Here is a 27,381-nt window from a genome sequence, read left to right on the forward strand (position 1 = left end):
GAAATTATCCCTATGGGCTATGTACAGTGGAGCTTTATACCTTACATTTGTGGTGCATGATCACATTAGCAGGGCCTATAAAAAATGTGGTTCAACTCAAAATAAATGCACTTCTGTGTGGATGTGGTTGTTTTTACTAAATTTAGCTGACACGTTTTACTCACCTCCGCCCGGTTTAAACACAGAATTCTAGTTACACGAACAGATGAAGTCTCACTGCACAAAACTGCACCAAAATACAGCCCCTGATCCAAAATAGTTTGAGAGTAATTATTATTACAGTTACAATGATTAGATGATAGGGTAGCTGATGTTAATGTTCTTAGAGGAGGTTTGTAATATCTGGTGCAAAATGTTAACAGAAGGCAAGGACAGACTGAGCAGGCTCACACCACAGACAGCCTGCTGGCTCGCTGACGAACCAGCATTATTGTAGCTATACCCCACTCCACTCTCCTAAATGGCTAATCTTTGTTGGATCTCACCCTTAATTGGTTAACAGTCTCCGCGGGGCAAGTGAAAGTGGTGCTATTTAAGGCTCCACCATGAAACAGCAACACTTTCATCTTGGCAATAACAGGCAACAATTATATTACCAGATTCGAAACTGAACCTTCTATCTACCCACTAATCAAAAACGCAGCCCATCTGTTGTGCTGCCTCTTTTGAAACTGCAGCCTGTATGATAACTGAGTCTGGACACTAATTAACTGCTAAATAGAACCGCAATTAGATGCTATTTCTATTAAATTCTGTAGAAAGAAGGTAAGGAGAAGAAACACAATAAGCGCATTTTATGTTTACTCCAACTGTACCAGGCACCGATGGAGCAGCATCACTCTCCCTCAATGCCCCCCCTCCTTCTCCCGCGTGCGTGCGCACGTGCATCAATACAACCTTACGTGCATGCGCGCTCTCTCCTGCTCTCTCTCCTGCTCTCTCTCTCTCTCTATCACGCACATTCAGACTGGCAGGCAGACCAGTCACACACACACACACACACACACTTTCCCTTAGCTGTGCTTTTGTGTTTTGTCAGAATTAATGAGAAAAGTTCCCTTGCCCTAGGGGTAATTAGTGTCCTTGGAGTTAAATAAGCTAATACTTAGACACCTCTGGCACAAGCAATTATGTTTGTGTATTGAATAATTGATTCAAAGAGGGGGGAAGGGCTGCTAATCAGATCTGAGCATAATGAATTGATTTAATTAACAGGGGAATCCGAGGGTCTCGGGAAACTGCGCGCATTTATTCAGTAGCAGCAGAGGCGAGCGCGGCACATAAACCGGCAGAGAGGCGGCGTGAGTTTGCTTTTAGCAGTTGTCAGATTTGCAATTGGATTTGTTTGAATATAGTTGCTGTTTCGGGAGCAAATGAGAAGGAGAAAGAGAGGATATTAACAGCGAGGAGAGCTCAGCCGTTCAGTCTGAGCGTCTGATCCGTCCGTGTGTGCACACTTACAGATAGGCGACACTAGATTTATATCGCTTTTCATTGTTTTTGCCTTTTGATTCGCATGGAATTTATCAAAAGCAACCAACGCTGTTTGACGCTATTTATTTGCATTACAGTTCAGTCCGGATAAGGGGGGATCTCGTCGCGTATTATCACCGTATTCCGCGTATGAATTATTATTGATAGGAGGAAGAGGGAAAAACGTGCAGACGGTAATTCATCTTTCCAGGCTTTTTCTTTTTTTGGTTTATCGAGGCTTAGTCTAGTCAGCCGCGCGTTTCAAAGCCATTTCCAGGAGAAGCTGTGAGCAGACCGAGCGGTGCAGCCTGCTGGAGCCGAGGACGGATCGCCCGGGGAAGGACTCCTCGTTCCTCAGGACGATGGTGTTGGACAAGGAAGAGGGTGAGTAACATCTCCGGCCGTAGGATGCTAGAACCTGGGGGAGTAACACGGCAAACTACTGACATTTTACACGTTAAGTGTTTCCACCAGCCCGCACTCTCTCGGTCGCCCCGGACCCCGCCACGCACCCGCAGCCTCCCGCTTTTGTATTGGCTTTTTTCCAGCCCCGTTTAATCACGACGGGCTCCGCGTTTTTTCGCGAAGAAAACCAGAATTCTGTGTCTGCTTTCTGTGCCGTGAAGTTAGCGGGGAGGGTGGTGGTGGTGGTGGGGGTCCACTTACACACAAAATAGCCTTCCACGAGCCAAACTGCAGTTTAGTTTAGAGGAGTTGCGTGTTTATTTAGAGCAGATTTTTGTGTGTGTGGCGTTTTGAGTTTGAGGAGACTCCAGCACAGACGCTGCGGTGCATGTGGCTCCTCTTTTCTTTTCCTCCTCTTAAGTGCTTTTTGCGTCTGTGAAGTTAGCGAGGCAGCCTTTGACATCACCGCGGGATGGGAGATGACAGCAGAGTGCTTTTAACTTGATTGCAAATTATGGATAGCGCCGAGCGACGTTCACTCACTTTCCATCCAAACAGGCCTACTTGCATTACTTATCTATTTCAATGTATTTAGGTTAATGGGTGAGGCAATCTAATTAATTTTAATTTAAATCAAACTCGCCTCTAATGAAGTCCCATTTTGGATTTGAACTGATGTTGAGACGTGCCGTGCATTCATCACATTCAGCTCTAAATGCTGCTCAGTGTATATGCACTTAAATACATTTATGCAACACGATCATATTCAGATGGAGACGATGCACAGCACTGAGGCTTTAATGTGATCTGAAACGAAGTTATTCTCTGATGTTTCTCTTTTTCCCTGACACTTCTCTCAGAGTATTCTGAGGGTTGTTTTGCTGACAAATGAGACCACCTGCTGACATGCACAATGGCAACCTCCACTAACCATAAAACACATTTTCTGGTGTTATTTCTCAAAGTACAGTGTATTTCTCTTGCATATTCGAGTTTGTCCGGGGCTCCTCCTCCTCCTCCTCCTCCTCTAAAAGTGATGGATGCATTTGTGACCCATTATTTATGTTTGAAAATGGATATTTCATATCTCTTAGCAGAGCATCCTTTCACTTACACATCTAAAAACCAATAAAAGGACTGCGGCAGAGACATAAATTGGTCTGTCTGGCTGAATCCATGTTGTGCTGTGCTAATGTACCCAAATTAACTCAACTGTAAATTGTCTCCTTTGGAGGTCTGTCTAGCTAAAAGTTCCCTATATGATTCATGATTCAGATTGCTTTTAACAGTTATTGGCTAAGCAATATGGTAAATGTACAAGGTGATGCAAATGGCATTAGTGGGAAAGGATGCACAGGAGCATGTAATGCAGTCAATACTACATTAACTACTGATGCCCAATTACAGAACCAGGGAGAGTGGCTTTTAGGAGCATTAGGACTTGCAGAAAAGCTGAGATCACCTGCTGCTCATTGCCTAAAAGCTTCACCCTTTATTTGCTGGACCCGACCAGCAGCTCCAGCATTTTGGCCAGGTTGTCAACAAGAGCTGCTTGAATCTGGTCTCTTTCACTGTGGTGCCTCTTAGCGTTTATTGGCTCTAAAGTTATAGGCTTGTCAATTCAACCTTCTTGTCTAATGTATCCACTTAGTGCCTGCACAAATGAACGTGTGCGTACGTGGAGAGGGAGGTGTGGGTCCGTGTGTTTTGGGTGGCCACATGAGTGTACGTGTATGATTACTGTCTGTTTCTCTTGATTGATTCACTATTATGCCTTTGTGTGTGCTGCTTAAGTGTTCGTATTTCAGAGCTTATGTGGCCCATGAAGCAGATCATCAGGGTGTCTGGTCTTATGTTCAAAGGCTGCGATCCTACTCTGTCTTTGGCAGACTGTTTTTCAACTCTGACTTCTCTTAGAAAAGTCTCTGTGTCCCCTTATCTCAGCTCCACTGAGAAAATCTGCCTGTTACAAATCACTGCTCACTTCAACATCTGTCTAATAAGAGTCAAAAAACTTTTATTTTAACTTACCAGGGTCAAACCCAAAATATGTCCTGTTAGTTTCATGTTGTTTGTAGCTTCCTCGTCTGTCAGAAGTTACACACACATCTCACACTGATCACTATATTCTCAGGTGATGCAGTCATTAACTCGTAATATGCACTATCTATTAAAGCACTGAGTCTGTGAGAGCACGGAGCAGGACTGTAAAAGGAATACAGGCACTGCTCCGTGAAATGACCTAATATGCAGGTCATAGTAAGTAATGAATAGCAACACATGTACCAAAAATATTCTGTGTCAACATTTTATTTCATCCTACGATATGAAGGTTCCAATTTGCGTCTAATTTGAGAGGAAAAAGCAACTCAGCCATTTTCTCTCCTCCTCTCATACCAACTGCAGGAGGAGAAAGTGGGTCCACACACTGAAGGCATATTTTTGCTGAACATTAACACAACTACAGTAACACTCTTTTACAGACCTGAGCGGAAGGAAAAAAAAATCCTCCAGCTACTGATAAATTTCTGGTTACCTTATGTTTGCTAATTTACGACCCTGTTATCATCCTGTCCAGTGAAATTTGTAAATTCATAAAGCATGTGACTGAAAAGCAATGCTTCAGATGAAAACAGACTGGTGATCTGTCGGCTGCTGTAATAAAACTTGGGCTTCAGGCTCCGATTTTTATTTTGAAATAATAAGAATTGCTTCATTCTTTACCGGTGTTACCATGGTAATACTGTCTTGTAGCAATGTTATATTGATTTAGAAAGTGGACATTAATATTTCTTTTCTGTTATTTGGTTTCTGAGGGTTGATTTCTAATTTCCAGTTGGAGATTACTTTTATATGTTCCTTAAGTCTTTTCACTTTTCCAAAGGAATGCAATTTGCTCCCCTGTATTTGCTATTTTCTCAGCTTATTGGTTTGCTCTTACTTCAAAATTAAACTTGCCCATTTCAAATATTGAAATTACGTCTGGTTTTTGTGCTCTGGGCCCTGAACAATATTACAAACACATTGCTTCGTTTGATATTTCTTAAGTCACTAATCTTTTTTTCTTTTTTTATATAAAGCTTTATTTCAGGCACCTGCAATGTCTGGGCTCCACTTTTCCAATTTTGTCTTATACAATTGTCAGGAGATAGTTGTTGATGCATTAAAAGGTTCCTTTTCATTTGCATACACATGACAGAATAGTTTAAAAACATGCAGCATGCGTCTGCTTGATACAGGTGTGATAATCATAGCTACTCTGCATTGACATACAATGTAATTTGTGTCCTCAGTGTTTTGCTCAACCATATTATACCAGAGCTGATTTATCATTTTAGCTAAAGCTCAGAAAAAATTAACACAAAATCACATTTATGCCATTTTCAGATGAGTGTTTAATTCCATCTAATCTCTTTCTGATCTTACAAATGCAGAATTCTCATTGGAGGCAATTTCGTCTGTCACCACTAAACCTCTAGATCCCTATCAGTCCCGATCGTTTTACATCTACAAGTGCGGGAGATGTGTATCATTTTCCATAATCTTAGCGGAATTCAAAGGGACTGAACTGAGACTTAAGAGACACGTGTTAGCGAGCGCACCCCACCTGCCTTCAATGTAGATGGCTGCACTCATCACACAAACTTAATTATGCACTCTTGAGCTGTAAGAGCATCAGCTCTTTTATTACTGCCAGAGGCCGCATGCTAGCCATGTTATCTTACATTTTTCACAACAAGGATGTGGCTATACCACATTCATCGCAGGGAACGGACGATCCCTGTTGTGTTAAACAAACTCTGACGCTGTGTTTCTATTCACTCCACATGATTTTCTCATCATCACAAGGAATTTATGGTATGTTGTTGAGTTGTGTGTGGGAAGAGTGAGGTAGAGGTGCCACACTGAAACATCCTACGAACAAATAAGAAACTCTAAGCCACAAGGGCATATGCACATCAGTCCAGAAACCTTTGACAAAATTCCACAAATGCGCTGACAAGCAGAGATGAATCATTACTTTAAAACACCTTGGAGGAAACTCGTTTCTTATCACGAGTTCTGAGACAAATGCAGATGTGCACACAACTAATGTTGATGTTGCACAAACAGAAAACTAAAAAAATACATCACAATAATGTCATCCATAGTTAACGCAGTGTAAAAATATTACTGTAAGCACATGTAACATGTAAGCACAGTATATATAAATCCATATATTTGGTTAGAGATGTGTTTGAACCTGTTGGAGGAACGTCTCTCTGCCACTTGTCACTGCAAATCTGACTCTTTCAAGCTGCTATTGACTTCACCCATGTTGATGTGGGGAAAAAAGTATTCATACACTGACGTTTCTACAAACACACATGCTCCTCCTGACACAGCTCATCAGTTTTTTTCAAACAAAGTTATTTATTCGCCTGTTTACCTGTTGTGCACTCTCTGTTCTGACTTGCTCGACATTCTCAGTCACTCTGTAAAGTTTATTCTTTCCTCTTCTCCTTTATTCTGTCATCACAGGCTTAGTAAAGCAAGACAGCAGAGATGGGAAAGAGGAATGATAATGCAGTAAAGTTCTTGAGATGAGCAGATGTCAAAACTATAATGTTGCCCACTCTGGTTCTTTAGCAGCTGAGAGTAAGTGGTGAGATGCACAGATATCCATTTCACTTAAGAAAAACAGCACGTCACCTGTTACACTCTGAGGCAACATTAACACTCTGTCTTCTTAATTCTCAGTGGAAATCAAAACTCTAACACTGTCTATTCAAATATTCAAAGTACATGATAATGTGCACACAATGACACTATGAGAAAATAGTTTATAAATTCAGACATACTAAATATTATGCTACACAAAACCCTAATATTTCTTCATGCAGAAATAAACAATAAACATGACTGTTTATGTCTGATTACTATAGTATCTCAGTATTATTCATGTGTAAACTGAATCTCAAATCATAATTGCACTGATGTCTCTTAATGCTTTCCCGTGTCTTAAAACAAACATCTACTACACTACATTTCATTCAGTATTAAACAGATCTGCTTTAATCCCTCCTTGTAGTCCCTCGGCGCATATTTGTTTAAATAAAGGGCAGTGATATATGCATGTACATTTGTGTGTTACAGCCCGACTGATACTGCTTTTTTAAAGCCAATCCCAATATTGATATTTTGGGAGTTTAAGAAGAACATGATTCGATGTATCAGCTGATAGGATTTTTTTAAAAGCATCACAGATACAGATTCCTTAATTTATTTTTTAATAAATGTGACCAAAAATACGGAGCGTGACAGTTTACAGTTGAAAAATAAACCTGTCACTTCTCTCTAGTGGACAAACTATGCAGAGTTTCTAAACGACCTGAAACCTACTTTGGCACAATTGTACTGAAGTCTCTTGTTATTTAGCGGCTGACACATACACCAATATATCTGCAATAAGCTGATAAGGCATTCATCAGTCTAGTGTGTGTGTCTGTCTGTGTGTGTGCACCAGTTGTGGTAGGGAGTAGGAAACCACAGGTAAATGGTGTGTGGGGGTTTTGAGGTGAAGACTGTGGTAAAAATGTGTTAAAGAAAAACGATAGTATTTGATGAGCTTCTCGTGGAAATTCCAGTTTAGAGGCAAGAACGGCAGGTGACAATTTTCACATAAATGCATGTGCTTGTAAGTTGTAAAGCAGGTGGTTGATTTGAGTAGCAGCTGCAGAAATACAGATATATTATTGTATTTAGTTTTAGGAGAAGTCAGCTATTTGAACTGGCCTGTTGTTTTCTCTCTATAGTGTAAACATCACAGAGCCAGCATCTTGTCCATGCCATGTTTCCCATCTGCCAGAACCCAGCTCATTCTTGGTGTATGGTGTGTGTGTGTAGTGTATAGTGTACAGTGTGTGGCTCTGAGGATGGCAGTGGTGGCTGGTCAGTAAAAGACACTTTGTTCTTGTGGGTGTAAGGAGGGGCACAGCCTCTAGGGGCTGCTAGTGGGGCTTTTAGACTTTCAGTCTTGTTTCACTCTATTGTATTCCCATTGCTGTGTTCAGTTTTAGTGTCAAATAGTAGCCCTGCCAGTAAGTGAGAACTTAACTGATTCTTGTTTAATCTCAGGCCAAGACATGTTAAGAGTTTCCTCTCTCAATACTGACACATTTACCTTCTCCTAACCTGCGTTCACTGTAAGAAGAAGATGTTCTCCAGTGTAGTAGCATAAATTATTTTAATCTTACTTGACAACTAGTAGTTTTATAGGCTTATAACATCCAGTTCTTGTGTTTACACAGACATTTACAAACTGTATGTATTTCTAATTCAACACAAAACGACCTTTACTTGTCTATTTTTGAAGAAAAAAAGTCACAGGAATTTATTTAGGTTAAAACAGAATTAAAAGCCTCCTTAAAGCTACTTTTCAGTACAAGAATCCAGAGAAAAGAAGGGTGAAGGCTTCAGACTACATTACAGCTATCTTGTTGGTAAATAGAAAAGCCTGGGGTGCCTTCTTTTAAATAAGATCCAACTTGCTGAGAACCAATCTCTTATTGGATGACCTTCACTAAATCAAATCTTAAATAGCTAATTAAAGTCTGTGATTAAGGGGGGTAGTTCTTTGCCTCTTAAAGCTAGTAGATTAGCTTTTGGATATTGAAGTTGTTGATTTAATCAGCTGCTTAACTATGATGTTCGCAACTGCAGATTCAGAGGCAATCGACAGCCACCATCCACACACATTCCCACTGAACTCAGCGTTGACTTAAATTTGTTTCTCAGACCTTAGACCCCCCCCCCCCACACACACACACACACACACACACTCCCCCACACCATTCCAATCAAATCACATCTCTTTTCATTTCATTTTATTTCATTTCAGTTGAACTGTCGTCTCCAGTTGAATTGCCATTTGATTTTAGCCAGTAACAAGAAAGACTCCTGGAGGAAATAGGGTCAGTCTTTATATTATGAGGTAATATAAAAGTGTTAAAAGGAATTCATTAAAAGCGAGCCATTTTCCTAATCAAACATCAGCCAGCATAATCTCCTCTCGCACACTTTAAGATATATGACATCACACCCAGTCCTCATGAAGACCTCTTCCCCAACTGTGCACCCAACTAACCTTCCTCATTATTTACCCCATCAGGTGTGGGAGTAGGTGCCTGAGTGACATTAGAGGCCTGTGCTTCCAAATAACTGCCCCCCCGTGGGGAATTTGCATTATTCAAGATTAAAGAGCCTCACACAGTGCACCACAGTATGGTGTTCCTTCTTCCCCTCCATTTTCGACACACTGAGGACCCTGAATGGCACACCTGTCTCCTGGCATATCCTTTGAAATAATAAGTGTGCAGTAATTGCTGGGGAGTGGGGAAGAATTTGTACATCACATCCTGACCTCGTGAGTGACACAAACTTTCGAGGGCTACATTTATTCCTCTCCAAATGCATTTTTAATGTGGACTAAAAAGTGTTTGCGCATTATTCTGTCCTGGATGGCGGAAAGTGTCAGCGACAGGTCTAATGGTTTGATTTTTTTATTTTATTTTTTTCTCCCCCTTACCAGGAATCCTGGAGTGGCACAAAAGATTCTTCTATCAAAGTTTAAAAGTATATAGTTTGCGAACAGACAGATTTTTCTTTTATTCAATCTCAAATGCTGGCAAAAAAAATGTCAGTTATTCTCACACCTACGGTATGAGGATTGAAGATGAAGATGCATTCACATTCTCTGTCACTGACAGCTTGTACTTCAATGAAAAATGGTAAAAACCCAACAATGCGTCCACATTTGATTGGCTAGTTGCCGTGCCAAATCCTTTCCTTGCTCTGTCAACACTCTGACAGTCCTCCCTCCTAAAAGGCTCTCATGGGTTTATTTAGGCTAACCCTGCCCGATAAAACCATGAATGTTTGTGTCTTTTTCTCCTCCTCCTCGTTCATCATATTCCCCCTCTCCTCATTTTCTTTCTCCGTCTCTTCCTCCCTCTGTTTCTGCTGTTGACAGTTTACCTTGCAGAGCTCTAATCTCACCCTACTACTGAGCAACCAAGTGTTGGAACAAGTCGCCTTCTGTAATAATTTGGAAACTCTGCCAGTTTCATGTCTCGAAAAAAAAAAAGCAGCAATGAATTTAATTAGAAAGCTGTTGCATATCGCTGTGATACATTTCTTTTAATTAACCCCATGTGAATAAATTAAAAATAATAGGGGGCTGAAAAGTGTGGAAAAAACACCCTAATGAAGTTTTCCGTTAATTGGGATGGAGTCTGCAGCCAAACCACAGTGAGCAGTGAGCACCAGGAGTTAACAATGCCTTCTGTAAGCCTCAGAAAAGGGCCCAGGGCCTTCGTGCTGACTTCAAGTGTAAGAAATGCACCTCTGACGTGATGGAAATGACCGTGGGCTGGGAGAAAAGGCAGTCCTGTTCCAGGCTGCTCTGCTGAGACTCCCCATGCCGCGCTTGAAGCTGGGCCAGTGTTATTGCAGCCCTAATGCGGCTGACTCATTTGGAGCGGATCAGGAGTAATTATGGTAGGGAAAGTGGCTGCCGACCGTGGGGGTCAGGACACTTGTAACATGTGAAAAGAGCAATTATTCCAGGAGACAAAACCCTCCCTTATCCTGGGAAGTGCCAGGGTCAATGCAAGGGACGGCTGGGCTCCGTTTCACCGGGGCTTATTAGCCGCAGCAAGCTGCAAAGTTTGAGAGAGTGCATCTTGTTAATGAACAGTCCCCTCCTCATCCGCACCAGCCCTGTCTGCTCTCTCTCCCAAATACTGTGGGTGTTAATTATGTCATAATCATAGCATGCACACAGTCCCAGAAATCACCTCACAGACCCCAGCATTCATACACAACCATCTGGAAATGTAGCATGCCGTACAGTAACATAGAGGGCTCTTACAGCAAACTATAAGAAAAAAACACAGGCAGTATGAAATGTAATATTGACTTGGGCCTTGTAAGAAACTACCTAATTTAAGAGAGAGTGTGTGGGTCTGTGTGTTTCTCTCTGTGAGTGTATTTGTGTGTTCATGCATATCTTTTACTCCCTGCATGTGCTCCAACTAAGGATAGGAACATGAATCAGACAGTGAATCAGTGGTCTCTATTTTGCTTATCATTCAGAATACACTCATCAGTCTGCTTTCAACTGGCATGTGTATTCCAGCTGATATTATTACCAGATGTCTTGTATTTTGTCTTGGCAATAGAGAAACGTGTCTATGGGCTCAATTACAGCAATGACGGAAGCTGAATGAAAGAGGCTGATTCATGCACACAATGGCAAGACATCTGCATGAGATCCCTATTAACCCTGGTGGCAGACACCTTGGCCCAGGGTCAAATTTTATTTGGGATTGCCATGGACACAGCATTTACAGTGGCAGCTGAACCTTAAAAAGAGAGAGGAGGGGGGGGGGGGGGGGGGTGAATCAGCCCTGTAGGAGTTTGTATAATTCAGTACCAGCACAGTCATTTGTGATTTTGAACCATTTTATACTATACTCCCTGTTTTTGTCTCTTACCATCGACTGATAATAGAATATAGAATAAAATATAATATAATGTGGTAACTTCATGCAGCAGTGCATTGACTCTTGATGTCTTGCACAGGAGTGCTGTGAATAAAGTGTTGCTGGTGGTGATGATGATGATGACAACTTGTTCCAGCTAAGTACAATCATTTGGAGATGTAGTATCTAATTTCCCTGAGCATCCCAGTCTGTGTATTCACCACGCTGGTGGCTAACGCTCTCTTATTTGTTGCAGCTGGGAGCTGGAATTATAGGGGCCCCTGAGAGGAGGCCCACCCAGGGCCAGCTTCCACCTCCTTGAAAGCCAGACTCCCTCCCCATGTGTCAGGAAGACTGAGTGATTCCCATCAAGATCCTTTACCTCCCCATGAACCAGCAAAGTCTGCATCACACCATGGCGTCAGTGCTTTTAATTGATCAAAAGACATTTAATGAAACACAGAATCAGATGTGGCTGTCACTTCTGCCATTAAGGTTGAGTGCCTGTGAGAGCAGCTGTTCCATTGAGATCATGTGCAGTGAAGGATATGAAAGAATATGTGAGTCGGTCTTCTTACAGTTCTGCTGCACGCACATGAAACTAGAACTGAAGTGAGGAACTGATTAGCTGATCACCAATAAGATTGTTTGGCAACTATTCTAATAATCGATCAGTTAGTTCAGTAACTGATCAGGCAACATTTGCTGGTTCTAGTCTCTCAGATGTTGGCAAGCAATTTGAAGATCTGCGACTATTCTGAACATCTAACAATCATTTTTGTCACTTTTCAATTTATTATATATTTATTTATTCTTGTTATACATGACAGTAAACTGAATGTTTAGATCTGGCAGTCAGACAAGACAAGCTATCTAAATAGATCAGCTTGGCTGTGGGAAATATAATGATAATTTTTCACTTTTTTATGATGAATAATTGATTAATTGAGAAAATAAAAGAGTCAGATTAATTGATAATGAAAGTAATCATCAGCTGCAGCTCTTACATTAAACTATGTAATAGAGGAGAGAGCAGAAACAGAAGGATGTGTCAAATGTATAAATTATTGTTGTTATTCTCTGGTTTTGCAGCTATAGCAGTTGATTACAAGGCAATGACCAGTCATGAAATTACACAACATGGCTGACGTCGGCTCCAGGATTCATGGGAAACGTATCTGTATGCAGCATAATATCCAAGCACTTTTTTTTTTAAATCTTAGTGATAATCGTAGGAGAAAAGAGTTTGGTGCAAATCTTTTCACACACTCCTGTCTGGTCTGAGGACATGTGGGTCTGTGTGATAATTGTATTTTTCTACTTTCAAACATTTCCTTGAGTGCTCCAAACAGCGTATTTTCTTTTAAGACCTTAAATATATCAAATAGGTTAGCAGACTGATGTGATTTTTTTTCTGTAAAACGGAAGTCTAAATGGGGTAACGTAGAAATCGGATGCTATCTCTATAATGGAAAATGTATGCTCTGACAGACGGCTTGGGCTGAGAAAAACTAACTGTACATATTCTTGAAAGATACAATCTTAAAGAAAGTAGATGGATGGAAGAAGAGAGAGATGACAGGCCTTTACACACAGTACTAATGGCAAATTAAATTCCTTCTCAGGAGGGATATTTGGCAGGGCAAGTGCTGTCTCTCCACTTTGAGGGGTAAAATGCATCCCTTGTTGGAGAATGAGTCGTGATGTGAAGAGGCATGCTTTTGGTGACATCAAATGACACTGGAAGGTCAGTGGCACTTGTATCTGTTAAATGGATTGGATTAAGTGGATGCTGCCTCTTAGTCTGCTGCTTCCTTTCATAATGCAGCTTTTCTTTCTGGGAGGTGGCAAGCAGGGGAGGTTCTGTTGTACACCACAGTTTCACAGAGCGCCGGGAGTGGTGACAGGTGCAAGAAAATGTCTCGTGGCATTAAGGGAATTGAAAAGACATTTACTTTACACACTCATTTTTTTCTGTCACTGCTCTTTGTTTAGTAGGTTTGAGCTAGTGCTTGCTACACTACTATTAAAGCTGTTTTTCCAGAGGCTGCTTTGGTAGAAGACATCAAATCCATGTTTGTTCGCTGCAATGGCTTCAAGAGAGAGGCGTCAGTTGAATGTGTGTACTGGTTTCCAGGCAGACGTTAGACATTCCTCCATTGAGACATCCCTTTTACAGTCAAGCCTGAAGGACCAGGAGCTATGCATGAAGACATGAATGTCAGACTAAGTCGCACTAAGACACAGAGAGTGTTGTCATTTTGATGATGCCGAGCAGGGTTTTTAACCAAAGTGTGCATCCAATAGAGGGGGTGAGCAGAACACAGTAATTCCAGGATAGGTTAAGCTTTGGCCTTTTCAAATGTGATGTAAAACACACACGTGATATGTAAGGAGTGTGTGGTGGGTGGTAGTCTCAACCAATTAGGAGTAGTTCTCTGGAGGTGGAGGAACGACCTTTTTGTATAATTAGTTCTCTTATTTAAAGCAAAGATTTTGAGTAGAATAACTAATTAGGTGTCATAAAAGGCAAATTAAAGATTTTTGTGATCCCCAAGGGAATTGAAGCAACTCTTTTCTTTTTCTTTGCACACATACTGAAGCACACACTCACACACGTGTGTACACACACACACACACAGAGAGAGGCATTTTCTCTCTCCTCATTAAGACTGTTTTTAGTTCTGTAGAAACCTGTCAGGCGAGCACTGCATACCTGCAGAGAGCTCCCCTAACAAGCCATGAAATGCAGGTAGAAGAGTCCGCCCTTATCCAGTGTGGCTTGAATTTGAAGCTTTTTAGCTTCATTTACACTGAACACATTGGTATTTATAGCAGGTTTTGTGATCCTAATGTGCCAGCTTCAAGGGGCCTGTTTTGGGGAGAGAGGGAGGTGAGGGAGCTGGAGGGCAGGCAGAACACTAATTGATGGCTCCCATCACCAGCACTGGACCAATTAGCCTCTCCTTTCCACTTCTGATAAAGAAATAAGACGGCTCAACACCAGCAGAGCACTTACTGACATATAAACCAAAGCCATAAATTTGACTAACAAGCTCTCCTATTTCTTTCACCTCTTCTTTAAAAGGGGAAATGCTAATTATATTACATTCATAGCATTATTGATGTGTGGATGGCCAAAAATTGCAGAGCAAATCTGGATCCAATAAGGTACTTTGTGAGTCCATTTTACGTGTGCAGATCTGCATGTGTGTGTGCTCATGTGAGAGACAGAAAATATGCTTTTCTATGCCAAAGAAGCCCTTTGAAAAGTGGTGTAAGGTTTTTGTGAAAGAGAGCGAACTTGACAGGCTTAGCTGAGGAAAACAGCGCACAGAGTGAAGCAGTCCCTTGTTACCAGCGGAGGTTGTGTTTATCACTGAGCAAACCACAGCAGTTACAGTCAAACAGCAGATCCAACTACAGAATGACCCCATTCACACTTAGCGTTACGCTGTCGCAACTGTGCATACTGCTAAAGAAAGGGAAGTAAAAACTTTATTTGATGAGGACAAAATGTGCACAGATCTTTACAGTGCGACAGCAAAACATGACATTTCATGAGCAAGTATAACGTGTGTTTAAAATGGGCCTTTATAGATAGCCACACATACAAAATGCTGGCCTAACCCCCTGTGATGCAGAGTGTCCAGTCTCTTTTTTTTCCCAGAGAGAGAGAGAGAGAAATGTGTTTTGAAAGTAGAGTGGCAAGTGGCGTCCACTGTGTGTTCTTTTAGACGGATCAATAGCTCAGTGTGTGAGAGAGTGTCTTAAGAGCTGTTGTCTTGTGCTTTCAGCTGTGGCAGACCTGTTAGTGCTACAGAGGGGAGCTGCGCGCCCCTGCCTCTGTACCAGCAGTGGCCTGAGGGGGGCTTTTAGTCCAAACACAAATGTCAACCACACATAGACTATTAGTGTTTAGTGCAGTTATTAAATGGACTTTATTTGTCCTTTAGGAGGCTAAAAGGCGCACTTAAAGGGGACCTGCGTGACAGCAGGGCAATTTGCGAGTTTGGTAACTTAGGCTCGCTCGTTGCAGACACATGAGTACAGATAAGTGTAAAAGGAGGAAAGGCTGTAATGCTCCGAGCGGGGAACATTGTGGGTGTGTGTGTATGTGTGTGTCTGTGGTTTGCGTGCACACGAGTGTGTGTGTGAGTCTGTGTCTGTGTGTGTACGTATGAAACAGCGAGAGAGTGTATGCTAAAAGGCACTTAGGCCATAACATATCTCACTGGGGTCTGGTAGCAACGTTTTTGTGGTCAGAGGCTTTTTAAAAGGTTAATGTTAATCTATACCAAACAAAGCCCATGAGGAGCTTTTACAGCCTTGGACAGTTGAGTGAAATGGGCTTTGATGAAATGGTAGGTAACTAACATACAACACAGCTCGCTGTAAATACCACAGGAAGCAAAATAAACATTGTGCCTTTTATCCTCAGAATATACGAGACATGCCCCTTCCTCTGAAGCTGGCTGCAAGTGATCATGTAACTTTTGTATTACAGCATGTTCTTAGTGGAACAAGTAAGTCAGGGCTTGGTAGTCCAATGTGACCTGTGTGCCTATCTACATGGAAGAATGTTTTCTTTAATGCATATGAAGCAGGTAGGCAGTGTGCTGTGGCCGTGTGCAAGGCCAGGCTTAGACGCCTCGAGAAGCAGCCGCCTTATCAAAAGAGAACATGAAAAGTCACTCGTGTTCCTGGGCCGTAAATCACGCATGGCTGTTTGTCTCCTTATCACTACAGGTGTGCCGATGCTCTCCGTCCAGCCCAAAGGGAAACAGAAGGGGTGTGCTGGCTGCAATCGCAAGATTAAAGACCGCTACCTGCTCAAGGCCCTGGACAAATACTGGCATGAGGACTGTCTCAAATGTGCCTGCTGTGACTGCCGCCTGGGGGAGGTGGGCTCCACCCTCTATACGAAAGCCAACCTCATCCTCTGTCGCAGGGACTACCTGAGGCAAGAACGACACACAATCACCTTTCTCCACTCACAGCAAACACAAAAGCCGTGCCATTCCAAGAGCTGTAACGTGAAAGGATCACAAAGGTGTTTTTTATCCTCCTGGTAGCGTTTGCTTTGGTTTCTCACTGTGTTTCCTGTGACTCCCAAACACAGAAATCTAAATCAATCTAAATTATGCAAAGATTCTTCAACGTTGTAACCACATCACAGCAAAACCTAAAATGTAGTCGTTTGCGGTCATATTCTTTTAGAGCATGCACACAGCAGAAGGTAATGTTGTTTTGGGGAAACTGGAACACAGGCATTCTGCATAGGAGGAAAAAAAAAGAGCATTTGGGCCATTTTTGGAGCAGCACGACTTCTTATTTACAATCTGTAAAATAATACTAACTGAGAAATACTGTATCATTTCTAAAAAAAAATACAATAATAACATGATACAAAATGCACTGTCAGACTGTAACTAGAAGATAAGCAGTGGATTATGCTTGGCTATCATTTACAATAGGTTGTTTTCATAGTATATATAATCCAACATGTGTGTTTTACTGTCCAACAGTGACCTGTTGCTAACTTTGACAGACTGGTGCTACTGATCGTTTCTTTCCAATCCTTTATATAACTATCAATTTTATCACTATAACAGACACATGATCAGGTGAATCAGTTAACCTCATCAACAGTTGTGTTATGCAGTCACTGCTTTGTTGTCTTATAAATCATCGTATTCTATGTTTATATGTTTATCAGTGTCATATTTCTCCAGTGTTAGATGTCTTTTTTTTGTTTTAACAACAAGTTTAAACCACATTTGTTTTTGCAGTGTTCTTCTTTCATATTTTCATTTTCGCTCCGTGTTTACATGAGCACAGGGGACTTGTGTCATGGAGGAGACTGGTTCTCAGTTGTACCAGAGCTGTAGGCTGCGAGAAACCTCCAGGCAGGCTTGTTGCTTCATCAGTGTCTTTGGCTCTGTTTCTCCCCCCTTCAGATGCCCCTGCCATCTGCTTGTTAAATTAAACATGACCATTTCCTGGGCGTTAAGTCACATTCCCAATGAGGTCCTACCATTTGTCTGGAAGGGAATCCCCCCGGGGCCGACTTAGAGATGCCGGTGCCCTAGGCCCCTCCCTTCCTCCCTCCCAAAAACTTCCCTCCCCCTCTTTCCCTTTCTCCATTCCCCTCCTGCCTGCTCGTCTCTCAGCTCCCTCGCTGATATCTCCAGCTCACTGCTACCCACTTAGGTTTGGATCAGTTTATTATTCTAATTCGAGAGAGGAAATTAAAAAGGAGCAGCATACTTTCAAAATCACTTCAAAAATCCAAAGGAAAGAAAACCTTAATCAAGTTGGTTTTCATCCTCTCTCACTCATGGATCTCCATGACATTTCACTTTCATCTCAGCTCTTCCTGTGACCTGGAGGAAGCCCGCAGCCCACTCGAGAGGCGCTTAGGGACGTTAAGTTGAGATAGGCCATTACCATCCATCAGTTCCCACCCACAGTTAATGCTTTTAAGATGCAGTGAGAGGTCCACTAAGACCTGATGTTGCCCCCAGAAGGGGCAGATGGTGCAGATGAGGTAATAATAAATGGGCAAATGACCAAGAGAAGGCAAAAATGATGAAGCTCAGAGTTTCACTTGGTAAAATACATCTGCTGAAAGGACAGTAACCCCAACCCCCCCGAGCCATAAGTGCCTAACTGGCACAGTGACGGGAGAAGGAAAAGCTTTCTCGCACATTAGACCAGTAAGATGTAGAGGTCAGAGAAGGGATGAAAAAGGGAGGATGACATATGAAATCAAGAGTTAGGAATACTAAAATAAGAATAAAAAGGAAAGAGGAGGAGAGAGCTTTCTGTGCTCCTCTGTTGCCCCGAATTGCCTAATGAAATCCATCCCACTCGCCTGCTCTTCAGCCTGCGACAAATGCAGAACACTTAATGGCTAGAGATGCTTGAGATGAATTCTATTATGGAACAAATTAAAAACCTTGCCTTGCGTATAGAGAAGAGGCAGTTTGAGAGACCAGAGTACTTGAAAGTAGGTGATGCAGCCTCCATCCGGTGCCAGTTTCCCTTTCATTCCTCCTTTTCTGTGCAGTTAAGACGCAGGCTCCCCTCACCTGCAGTAATGAAGTTAAATCTGTGCGCTGAATTAGCCTCCTGTATTTCATTAAAAACAAGCGGGTGGATCAAACACACTTTGGTTATTTCCCAGGGTTTGGAACCCTGCCATGCTCATATTAATTATTATAGGAGCTCCATCTGTGATTGTCCTTCAGTGGCATTAGCAACTTATTGAATGCACTCACGCTTTCCTGAATCTTACACTTCAACACACACAAACACTAAAATGCACACACACCTCAGCCGGTGTCCTCCTCTGCCCTCCAAAGCATTGCACCAACAAAGTTCAGTTTCTCTCTGACGTTCAGTGCACCGTATCAAGAGAGTGTGTGTTTTTTTAGCAACTTGTCCATACTCTTTCATTATAATGGAGAATAATAGATTAATTAGGCATTTCCTTTATGTCTAAAGCCCAGGATGATACGACTTCACCAGAGGGTTGACAATCTAGTCATGGTGTGATCATCAGGACTTGAAGCCTGAAATCATTTAATCTTCTATTTCATATATTAGAGAGGACATAATAGTCATCCACTTATCAAAATGGGGTATAATTAACTGTAAGAGGAAAACGTTTTAAAGATAATGAACATTATAAGTTATCCACAAACCGGCGAAATAGCAGGGGGAAGATGATAGCTCCATCTGGATGTGACTGTTTTTCAAATCTTTCCTCTCCTTACTACTTTACTAAGTAAAACAACTGCTCTCCTCCTGTAACAGTTGCTCTCTCTCTCTCTCCCTCTCTCTGGGCAAGACAGATCTGAACAGAAAGGTTTACGCTTTCAAAAAAGACACAACTGTTGGGGAAGGTCAGAACATGCGATGCATGCATTAACAGCTTTCCCTTTTATGAAATCTGACAAACCCAGTGCAGGCAGGGACGTCTCAAAAGAGCTCAGAGAACAGGTAGAAAACTTCAAGAGCCACAGCCCAATCTGAAGAAAGCAATACAGAGAGGCAGATGATGCACTGCAGGAGCTTTAAGGGTTTGAAGTTAGCAAAGCAGCAAGTTGAAAGAACTAAAGAAGGCCCTCTTTTCTCTAAAGACCCATTGTAATAACTCAATAACAGAGGAGGGAGAGCTGAGCTTCTTTACGTACTGCCGTCCAACTCTGCTCCCAACAACTCACATCAGCACACAAAGTTACATTTTTAGGCACTAAATAAGAGCTCTGCCGAGGAGTACAGAGTGCTGAGCTGAAGGCTGCAGGAAGCAGAGATTTAGGCAGGGGTACGTGTTGTCATAAACATCATCTCTAGACTTAACATTGAACCAAAAAAGGACCTTGAACTAAAATTAAATGCAACTATTATGTACCAACCAATAAAAACCAAGTAGATAATTAGATAAACTGAAGCACAATGGAGATTGGCATGTTCATGAATTTTAATAAAAATACTGGTCATGGCACATCAACATGTAGCAGCAGGCCTGAAGGAAATACCACTGCTAACTCTCAAAGCTGAAACAGTTTGTCCATTAATCAATTAGTTGATCGACACAAAATTAAACAATCCACCATCATGATACTCAATTCATTTTTCAAGCAAAATATTCTCTGATTTTTGAGAATGTGCTGCTTTACTTTGTCACATGTGATGGTAAATTGAATATCCCTGAGTGCTGGTCAGAAAAAACAAGACATTAGAAGTTTCTTTTGTAAATAAACTATACCACTATAGTTACTATTACAGTTGCAGTCCTACTAGCTATTATGTACCATAAAAGGGGTCATATAATATCAGAACACAGATGATGAAATTTGAAAGTTCCTAAAAACACACTCATCCAGTAAACAGTGAGTCTGCTTTCACTTTCTACAGCATTATCCTGCTCAGAAATCCATGCCAGAATGTCTCACAGGTTGTGGGGAGCAATCCAAATCAGCACTCCTAACCCTCTAATCCATTTAAATGAACCACAGAAGCCTCTATTCTAAAATAAAACTTTGTGTGCTTCAAACCTTGCTACAATGCTTACGACTGATCGACAAAACCTGATGAACTGAATGCTATGAAGAATACTCTCATATTTTCCAGAAACTCACCAATCACACTCTATTTAAATAGAAATGCTGAAAAAAAACTGTGTTAGTGTTGAATTTTTTTCACTTTTCTTTTGAGAATATTGATTTATTTAATCCAAATGACCAGGGAAATTGAAGTGCATGAGCCACTGCACTCCTACAATACAGGACATGTGTCAGAACAATATGTGGGAATTCTGCAGGAAATTGTCTATTCAAACAAAAAAAAAAAATCTATTGTAAATGAAATGAATTAATGTTTTCCGAGTTAATCCACAACTTATGTTCTTTGAAGACACTGTTTCAGTGCTATGAAGCATGTCAAGTTTAAAGGGGAAAAAAATCAACTGCATTAACATAGTTTTCCCTTTCCATATACAGCATACTGAACTGTACATACTGTGTATGGTTTCTTATAGAATCCTTGATTAGAGTCTGGTAAAACATGACAGTGGCAGACATGACAGGCTAAACAAGCTAAAAGCCTTGTGTGCTGGTTCACTGCTTCACTTTCAAAGTCCTGAATGGACATAAATGTGCCAAGTCTATTTCACTTTGTGTCGCTTACGTCTTCATTTTTGTGGTAATATGCTGCATTCTCTCAGCTGACATTTAATCCCTTTTAATGTGCCTCTTGACCATGTTTTGGTCTGAAACATTCGTTGCTCACTATATGTAGCGCCTCTTCAGCTGTTGCTCATGAGACTGCCGCAGTGGTGGTTCAACTCTGGTTGCTTTTAGCTTCATGGGAGCAGGAAGAGAAGAGTGTAATGTGTTTGAACAGTTCTCTCAGGCTGTAATCTCCTCTTAACACGAGGAGCTCAATTAAGCCGTATGTTGATGCCACGTTATAACCCAGACACATCAATTGCTGACTGAAGAACTGTGTGAGTGGAACGCAGCCGTATCCAATGCACTTTCTTACATGTCAACTCACACTGATTTTTTTGTTCAAGAAGTGGTTCCTTTCAGGATGATTAAGAGAGACCAGTGACATTTAACATGTAACAGTATGTTGGCCTTTTGTCTGTTATTTGAGTAGCTAATCAAAAGTACTATCAAGTATCTAAAGACAGTAAAACCCAAAGTGTGTTACCTTTCACCCTCTTTTTGTGGTCTCCAATCCCAGGCTGAGATAAACCTTGAGACATAGAGGACATTATACAGCTGTTTTGCTGAGTAGTACTCAACATGACTAGTAAAATGAATTTTACCCAATTTGTGAGTAAAATTGCTATAGTGCTCCTTTAAAATGTATAAATATAAGTCAGAAATGTAATGTAGGAAAACTCTGATCTGTTTTTCAGTTCAGCAACGGAAGCAAATATAGCAAAGCCTTCAGTATATATACAGTCCTTTTTTATTTAGCAGTATTGTTTTTATTCTCCTGGCTTTATAAAATAAATCTTTTAAGTCAATCAAAACACCCTGTACTCAAAATATCCTGTATTTCTGCTGGGCTAGTAAAGTTAAAGTGCTGCATACCTAGAGTAACAGGGGTTGCATATGTAAACAGCTCTGCAGAGGTGAGGAACTTCTTGGCGAGTCATAGTAAAGCAGAAAAGAGGTTATACCCACAGTATTTGGTTTACTGGTTTGTAGAGAACAGAGATGTGGTTGAAAGGTAAAAAAAACTGTGCACAGATGTCACACCTCTTTGAATGAAGGTAGAACTTAGTGTCAGCAGCAAGCTGCGCTTACCCACCAGGCGTTTTCACAACCTCTATGTATCAAGCGAGCACCATGTCCACAGCCCAGCAGGGTGTAATGGAAATGGGTTAGAATAATCCTACAAGCTGTTATAGGTTTGTGTATGTCATTCTGTAAGTGGCCGAGGCTCTGTAGGCTCCTTTACAGCCTCAGGTCTCTGAGGAAGAGAAAAAGACATCACCGTGTGACACCCCCCCCTCCTGGTGTAGGAGAGCTCAGGTGTGTTGAAACCTGGAGCAATCGCTGTCACTCAGGACTGTCCTGATGACTCATGAGGCGTGAAGCTGTGGGTTATGTCCAACTATTCGGTGAATGGTAAACAAAAGAGACGAGAATTAACCCTCATTTTGTAATTACATCAGAAACTCAAAGAATCCAGTTAAGCCAAAACTTGACCTGAGCTTTGTGCACAGAAACTGATCTCTTGTAACATAAATGTTGGAATGGTAACAAGGTCAGTTTCTGCAGCTCTGATACTCGGTCCATTTTTGGATCAATACTGAATGTGTGAGAATTGTTAAGATTTTTGGATGAGCAAAAATCTATTTCTCTATGTGAAGGAAAAAACAAACAAATTCTTAGTGTTACAGAGTTCCCTGTGGGTGGCAGATGTCTACTGTATGAGAACATGCAGCTTTTTTTACTGAAACAGTAACCAGTTGTAACAATGTCTCTGTTTAACACCCCGTGAATCCCTCTCATGGAACATAACAGCCTTTCTCCCTCTGTTTCTGTCTCCCCTGCTCCTCTGGGGCAGTGGCCCCTAATTAGAAGCAGGGCTGCTGGATAGACGTTTTCTTTAACAAGGTGAAAGCAACTGAATGGGACTAGCATAAACGAGGCAGAATATCAACACGGTGACTCCTCTGTCTGAGCCCTACAAGTTTGGGGAAAAAGTGTTTAACATACTGTTGGAATGGCAATCTGCTGTTGCTTTATCCCCTCTTGCGAAGCTGTGAAACGGTCCTTTTGCTTCTGCAGAATATATAAATCTATCTGTGCTTCAGAATCTCCAAATTAAACAGAGGGGCAGGCGCTTGGAAAATGAAAATGTAAATCTGACTGGGAAAAGCATTTGAGGTTCCTTTGCTTTGAGGAGTGAGGAGATCTACACCAGTGCCTCCCTGCTCTGTTTGTGACCTTTATCATTTGGCTCTTATCTAACAGGCCTAAACAAGCAGCAGTGTGAGGTTTGAGCTGCGAATATGTTCAGCGTGAAACATTTAGTTAACTCTTCAAGGTTACATCTCCTGTCATTGTCTCAGGCTCGTCTTTGAATGAAAAAAGGGAAGACGGAGAAACAGAGAGAGAGAGGGGATTGAGCCTGAATCCTTGTAACAGAAATCTTTTTGAACTTATGACTACATTATAGAACGTAGCCTCTTGTGTAAAAATCCAGCTGGCTTAGGTTGGAGATACAGTAGACTCATTAGGGTATTTTAGTTTTGAAAGAAGAAAACTTTCAACAGCTCAAATGGTTTGCCTCAGACCTGTTTTCATTTCTTTTGCAATGTGCAGGAGGAGGGGGGGTGCGGGGTGTTCTTTCAAGAGGGAGATTAAAACCATGTGATCATTTTAATTAGATCATTAGCCAAGAATTAAGATCTATGTTTGTAACTCTCATTAACAAAAATACAAAGTGGGTGCCAAGAAAGATTTGTGCATTACATTCAATACATTTCCATTTTGTCCCGTTTCCCCTTCCACTGCAGCATTTAAAAAATAATTTTTTTTGCTATTGTTCTTGCTGTCAGTACGTTTTTGTTTGCTCTTTTATTGCATCAAGGTAAAGGGAAGGTGGGTTAATCTCTGTCTGTGCTCTCTGTCTTTCAGGCTCTTTGGTACAACGGGGAACTGTGCAGCCTGCAGTAAACTGATCCCAGCCTTTGAAATGGTGATGAGAGCCAGAGATAATGTTTACCATTTGGACTGTTTTGCCTGTCAGCTTTGTAACCAGAGGTAAGAATGGGGATCATAACTGCACAACAACACTGCCTCTTTAAAAAAACATGAATGGAGTGTTAAAAATGGCCAATAGCTTAAATATTAGGAGGTGTTGAAAAAGCTCTCTGGTGCAACAGAATTTTTCTATCTTATTATATTACTGTAGAATGGGGATCATAACTGCACAGTTTGTAAGTCTGGGGTGGGGGCGTTGTGGTTGTCTTCCTGTGTTGAAGCATAAAGGTTTCGGTACTGCATTTGTAATGCCCTGCTAATTATTTTCTATTGTGACACACTGCCAGCAGTTTGTCCTTGTTTGTGGCTAGATCTGTGAATCTCTTAAAGCCAGAGGGATGTAAAATTAGCTCTCATGAAGCACAGGAGCTACAAAAATAAAATCCTCCAGAGGTGTCCTGCTGCATAAGGGAGAACGGACCTACACAGGTGTGAAATGGTGTTTCTGTAGAGATAGAAACTATTATGAAATTGGGGTGAGCACAAAGCCTATGCTATGATGTACATAGAATATGACATACCCAAATATTGCTTTTCCCCATTAATATACTGTCAGTAATGGCACCTCTCTGGGAGCAGAACGTCCTTTGCATGCTTGTCAGGGGTGCTCTGACCCTGTTCTTCCACACAGCACAAGCCCATTAACCTTCTGCAGGCCAGATTCAGTTACCATAGTGAACACCTGCTGTAAGGGAATTATGACTGCAGTCTCTCTTCTCAGCTGGCAGACATGAAGCCAGGCCTCATCTGGCACAGAATTGCCACGGCCGTGACTACTTTACCAGCCTGGCACATTACGAAAGCCAAGCTATGCTCGGCTATATTCTTATCTTCACTCCCCTTCAGTCACATTATGGAGCTGTCTCCACTGTGTCGCACAAACAAACAGCAGCATAGAGAAGAACATCAGTAGGGCAGGCTGCTATGTGTTATTTTCCCTCTTCAATTGACTCTGAGACTGAGAGGAAAAACATTTCTGGAGCACTGGAACCAAACTGGTGTGTGAAAAGCTAACCCCGTGGCAAGAGTTTCCTTGGAAACTCTCACGGTGCCAGCGCCTTTTTTTGCCAGGCCGAGGAGAGCTGACCTGGCTTTCAGCGGGTGCCAGAGCTCGTGTCTGCTCGCTTTGAAATGATAGGGTTTTAATCAACTTTCATTTGAAGCCACACATTTATGATGACCATCAAAATGGGCTTTGAATCCAACAAGGCGCGGATGTGTCAGCATGCATCGGGTAAAACGTCTTGAGCCAAATGTGTGCAAGCAAAAGAAATCATCATTACCTGCTGATCTTAAACACAACATTTTCACTGGCAGAGCAGAGCAGAGTGGAGTCAGCCAGACCCCACCCCACCACACACACACACACACACACACACACACACACACACACATACACACAGCACTTTGTCTGTCATAATGCCAATAATGACCGTCTTTGTGTTTTCTAACAACACTTTCGCCCTTTGTTTGTTTTTGTCTGCCAACAGGTTTTGCGTGGGGGACAAGTTTTTCCTAAAAAACAACATGATTTTGTGTCAAATGGACTATGAGGAGGGCCAGCTGAACGGGAGCTTTGAGACACAGGTCCAATAGTTGGGACCTCATGGCAGCAACAATCGGCTCCACACTTTACACACGAGATGGATGTTCTGCTGCACTTGGAAAAAGACAAGCGTCCGTCTGCTTGCCTGCAATACTTTTTAAGACCCCTTTATCAGTCCCTAAGGACTCTATTGTAAATGTTCAACTTTTTGCCCCTCCCACACCCCAACACTGAGCAGTTACAAATTTTGATGTACAGTTGTGCCTGCTTAGCTGAGCACTGTATTGCTTGTATGTTTTGTGAAATTTGTTTCAGGTTTGTTTTCTTTTCCTTTTAGAAATGGTTCATTGGAGGGTATGTACAGTCTGTTTTCTCTGTATATATAAACTGGAACATTTATTTTATGAAATGTAATGCAATTTTATTACTAGTGTGAATTAAAGATTCTTAAATGTTCATAGTGAGTTTTTTTCTCTTGTACCAAAACCAAAGTTGTTGGAGGAGGTTGGCCCATGTGTTGATATGTAATCATGTGTCCAAAAACTGCAACGCTATAAAAAGCCTTGCAGGAGAAAAATATATTTGAAGTCCTTCTTTAAAACATGATGCAACAAAACAAGTTTTATTACATTTTGCAGAGTTCTGATGGAATTAGAAATGCTGTTTAAAATGAACTAAATAAGATTTTATTTGGAATAAAAGAATGCTTCTCCAAAACTGTGTTGTTGTGAACGTGCAGGTGTCATGAAAGGGAGCTGAGTCGAGCTGATCTGCTCTCGGTGATTCATGCTTCACTAATTGCCATCTGATTATGAGGGTGAATTGGCCTGGAAATGAAATGCAACAGCAAATAAATTAGAGAGAAAATAAATGCTCATCGAGTTTGAGCTCATTCAAACTCATCAGCAACAGAGGTACAGGGCTGTATTAAAAAGTACTTTTCCCAGAAGACTCTGTTAATGGAGCTGTGTGACACTGTCTGTTTATCTGATGAGGTCATATCTGATACACACACACACACACACACACCAACAACCAACAATACACCAAGTCTGCTGGAGCTGTCAAATATTCAGCTGATCCTGATAATTCGTCTCAATGACTTTGCTTATTTCGTGTAGTTGTATGAATTAAACTTGATTCTGACACTGGCTACCATTACCATATACTGTAAATTACCAATACTATCACTATTAGAAAAAATAATGCCAGGGTAAATGATTATTTGCTGCAATATAACATGCTGTGGGTGACATATGTGTACCTGTGTTTCTTCCTGAAATATTAAAATATTCTACAGATCTGATTGATTTTTATAGACTAAGACGTCTAAGAAAGGTGTATGACTGCAGGGTGACACGACGAGGCTGTAATTTATAGTTTTCTGGACTTCACACAACCCTGAGCCATTTATACAATGAGCTGAAACTAATGCTTATTTTCATTATAGATTAAGCTGCTGATAATATTCACGATTAATCAAATAACCGTTTTGTGTATAAATGTATACTACATGGTTTCAGAATGGTATTTTCATATTGCTTGTTTTGTTTGACCAGCAGTCCAAAAACCAAAGATATTCACATTATAACTATGTATTATTCTCTTTACATTACAACTATGTAAAGAGAAGATT

The 27,381-nt window shown here is 41.3% G+C and overlaps 1 protein-coding gene across 1 annotated transcript; it reads left to right on the top strand.

Moving 5' to 3' along the window:
* The first annotated feature begins 970 nt into the window (after positions 1 to 970).
* lmo1 (LIM domain only 1) lies at positions 971 to 26,201 on the top strand. Its single transcript, XM_018685004.2, has 4 exons — positions 971 to 1,857; positions 16,152 to 16,365; positions 24,074 to 24,199; positions 25,690 to 26,201. Exons 1-4 carry the CDS (start codon positions 1,836 to 1,838, stop codon positions 25,793 to 25,795), a joined length of 468 nt encoding a protein of 155 aa, XP_018540520.1. The 5' UTR covers positions 971 to 1,835; the 3' UTR covers positions 25,796 to 26,201.
* Positions 26,202 to 27,381: the final 1,180 nt, after the last annotated feature.

This window comes from Lates calcarifer, linkage group LG2 (genome assembly GCF_001640805.2).
Source record: "Lates calcarifer isolate ASB-BC8 linkage group LG2, TLL_Latcal_v3, whole genome shotgun sequence".
Lineage (NCBI taxonomy): Eukaryota > Metazoa > Chordata > Actinopteri > Centropomidae > Lates > Lates calcarifer.

Excerpts from the sequence above, each read along its gene's own strand:
- lmo1 (XM_018685004.2), top strand. The coding sequence starts at position 1,836 with ATGGTGTTGGACAAGGAAGAGG. Across the intron at positions 1,858-16,151 it reads GGTGTTGGACAAGGAAGAGG|GTGTGCCGATGCTCTCCGTC; the intron begins GTGAGTAACATC and ends TTATCACTACAG. Across the intron at positions 16,366-24,073 it reads TGTCGCAGGGACTACCTGAG|GCTCTTTGGTACAACGGGGA; the intron begins GCAAGAACGACA and ends TCTGTCTTTCAG.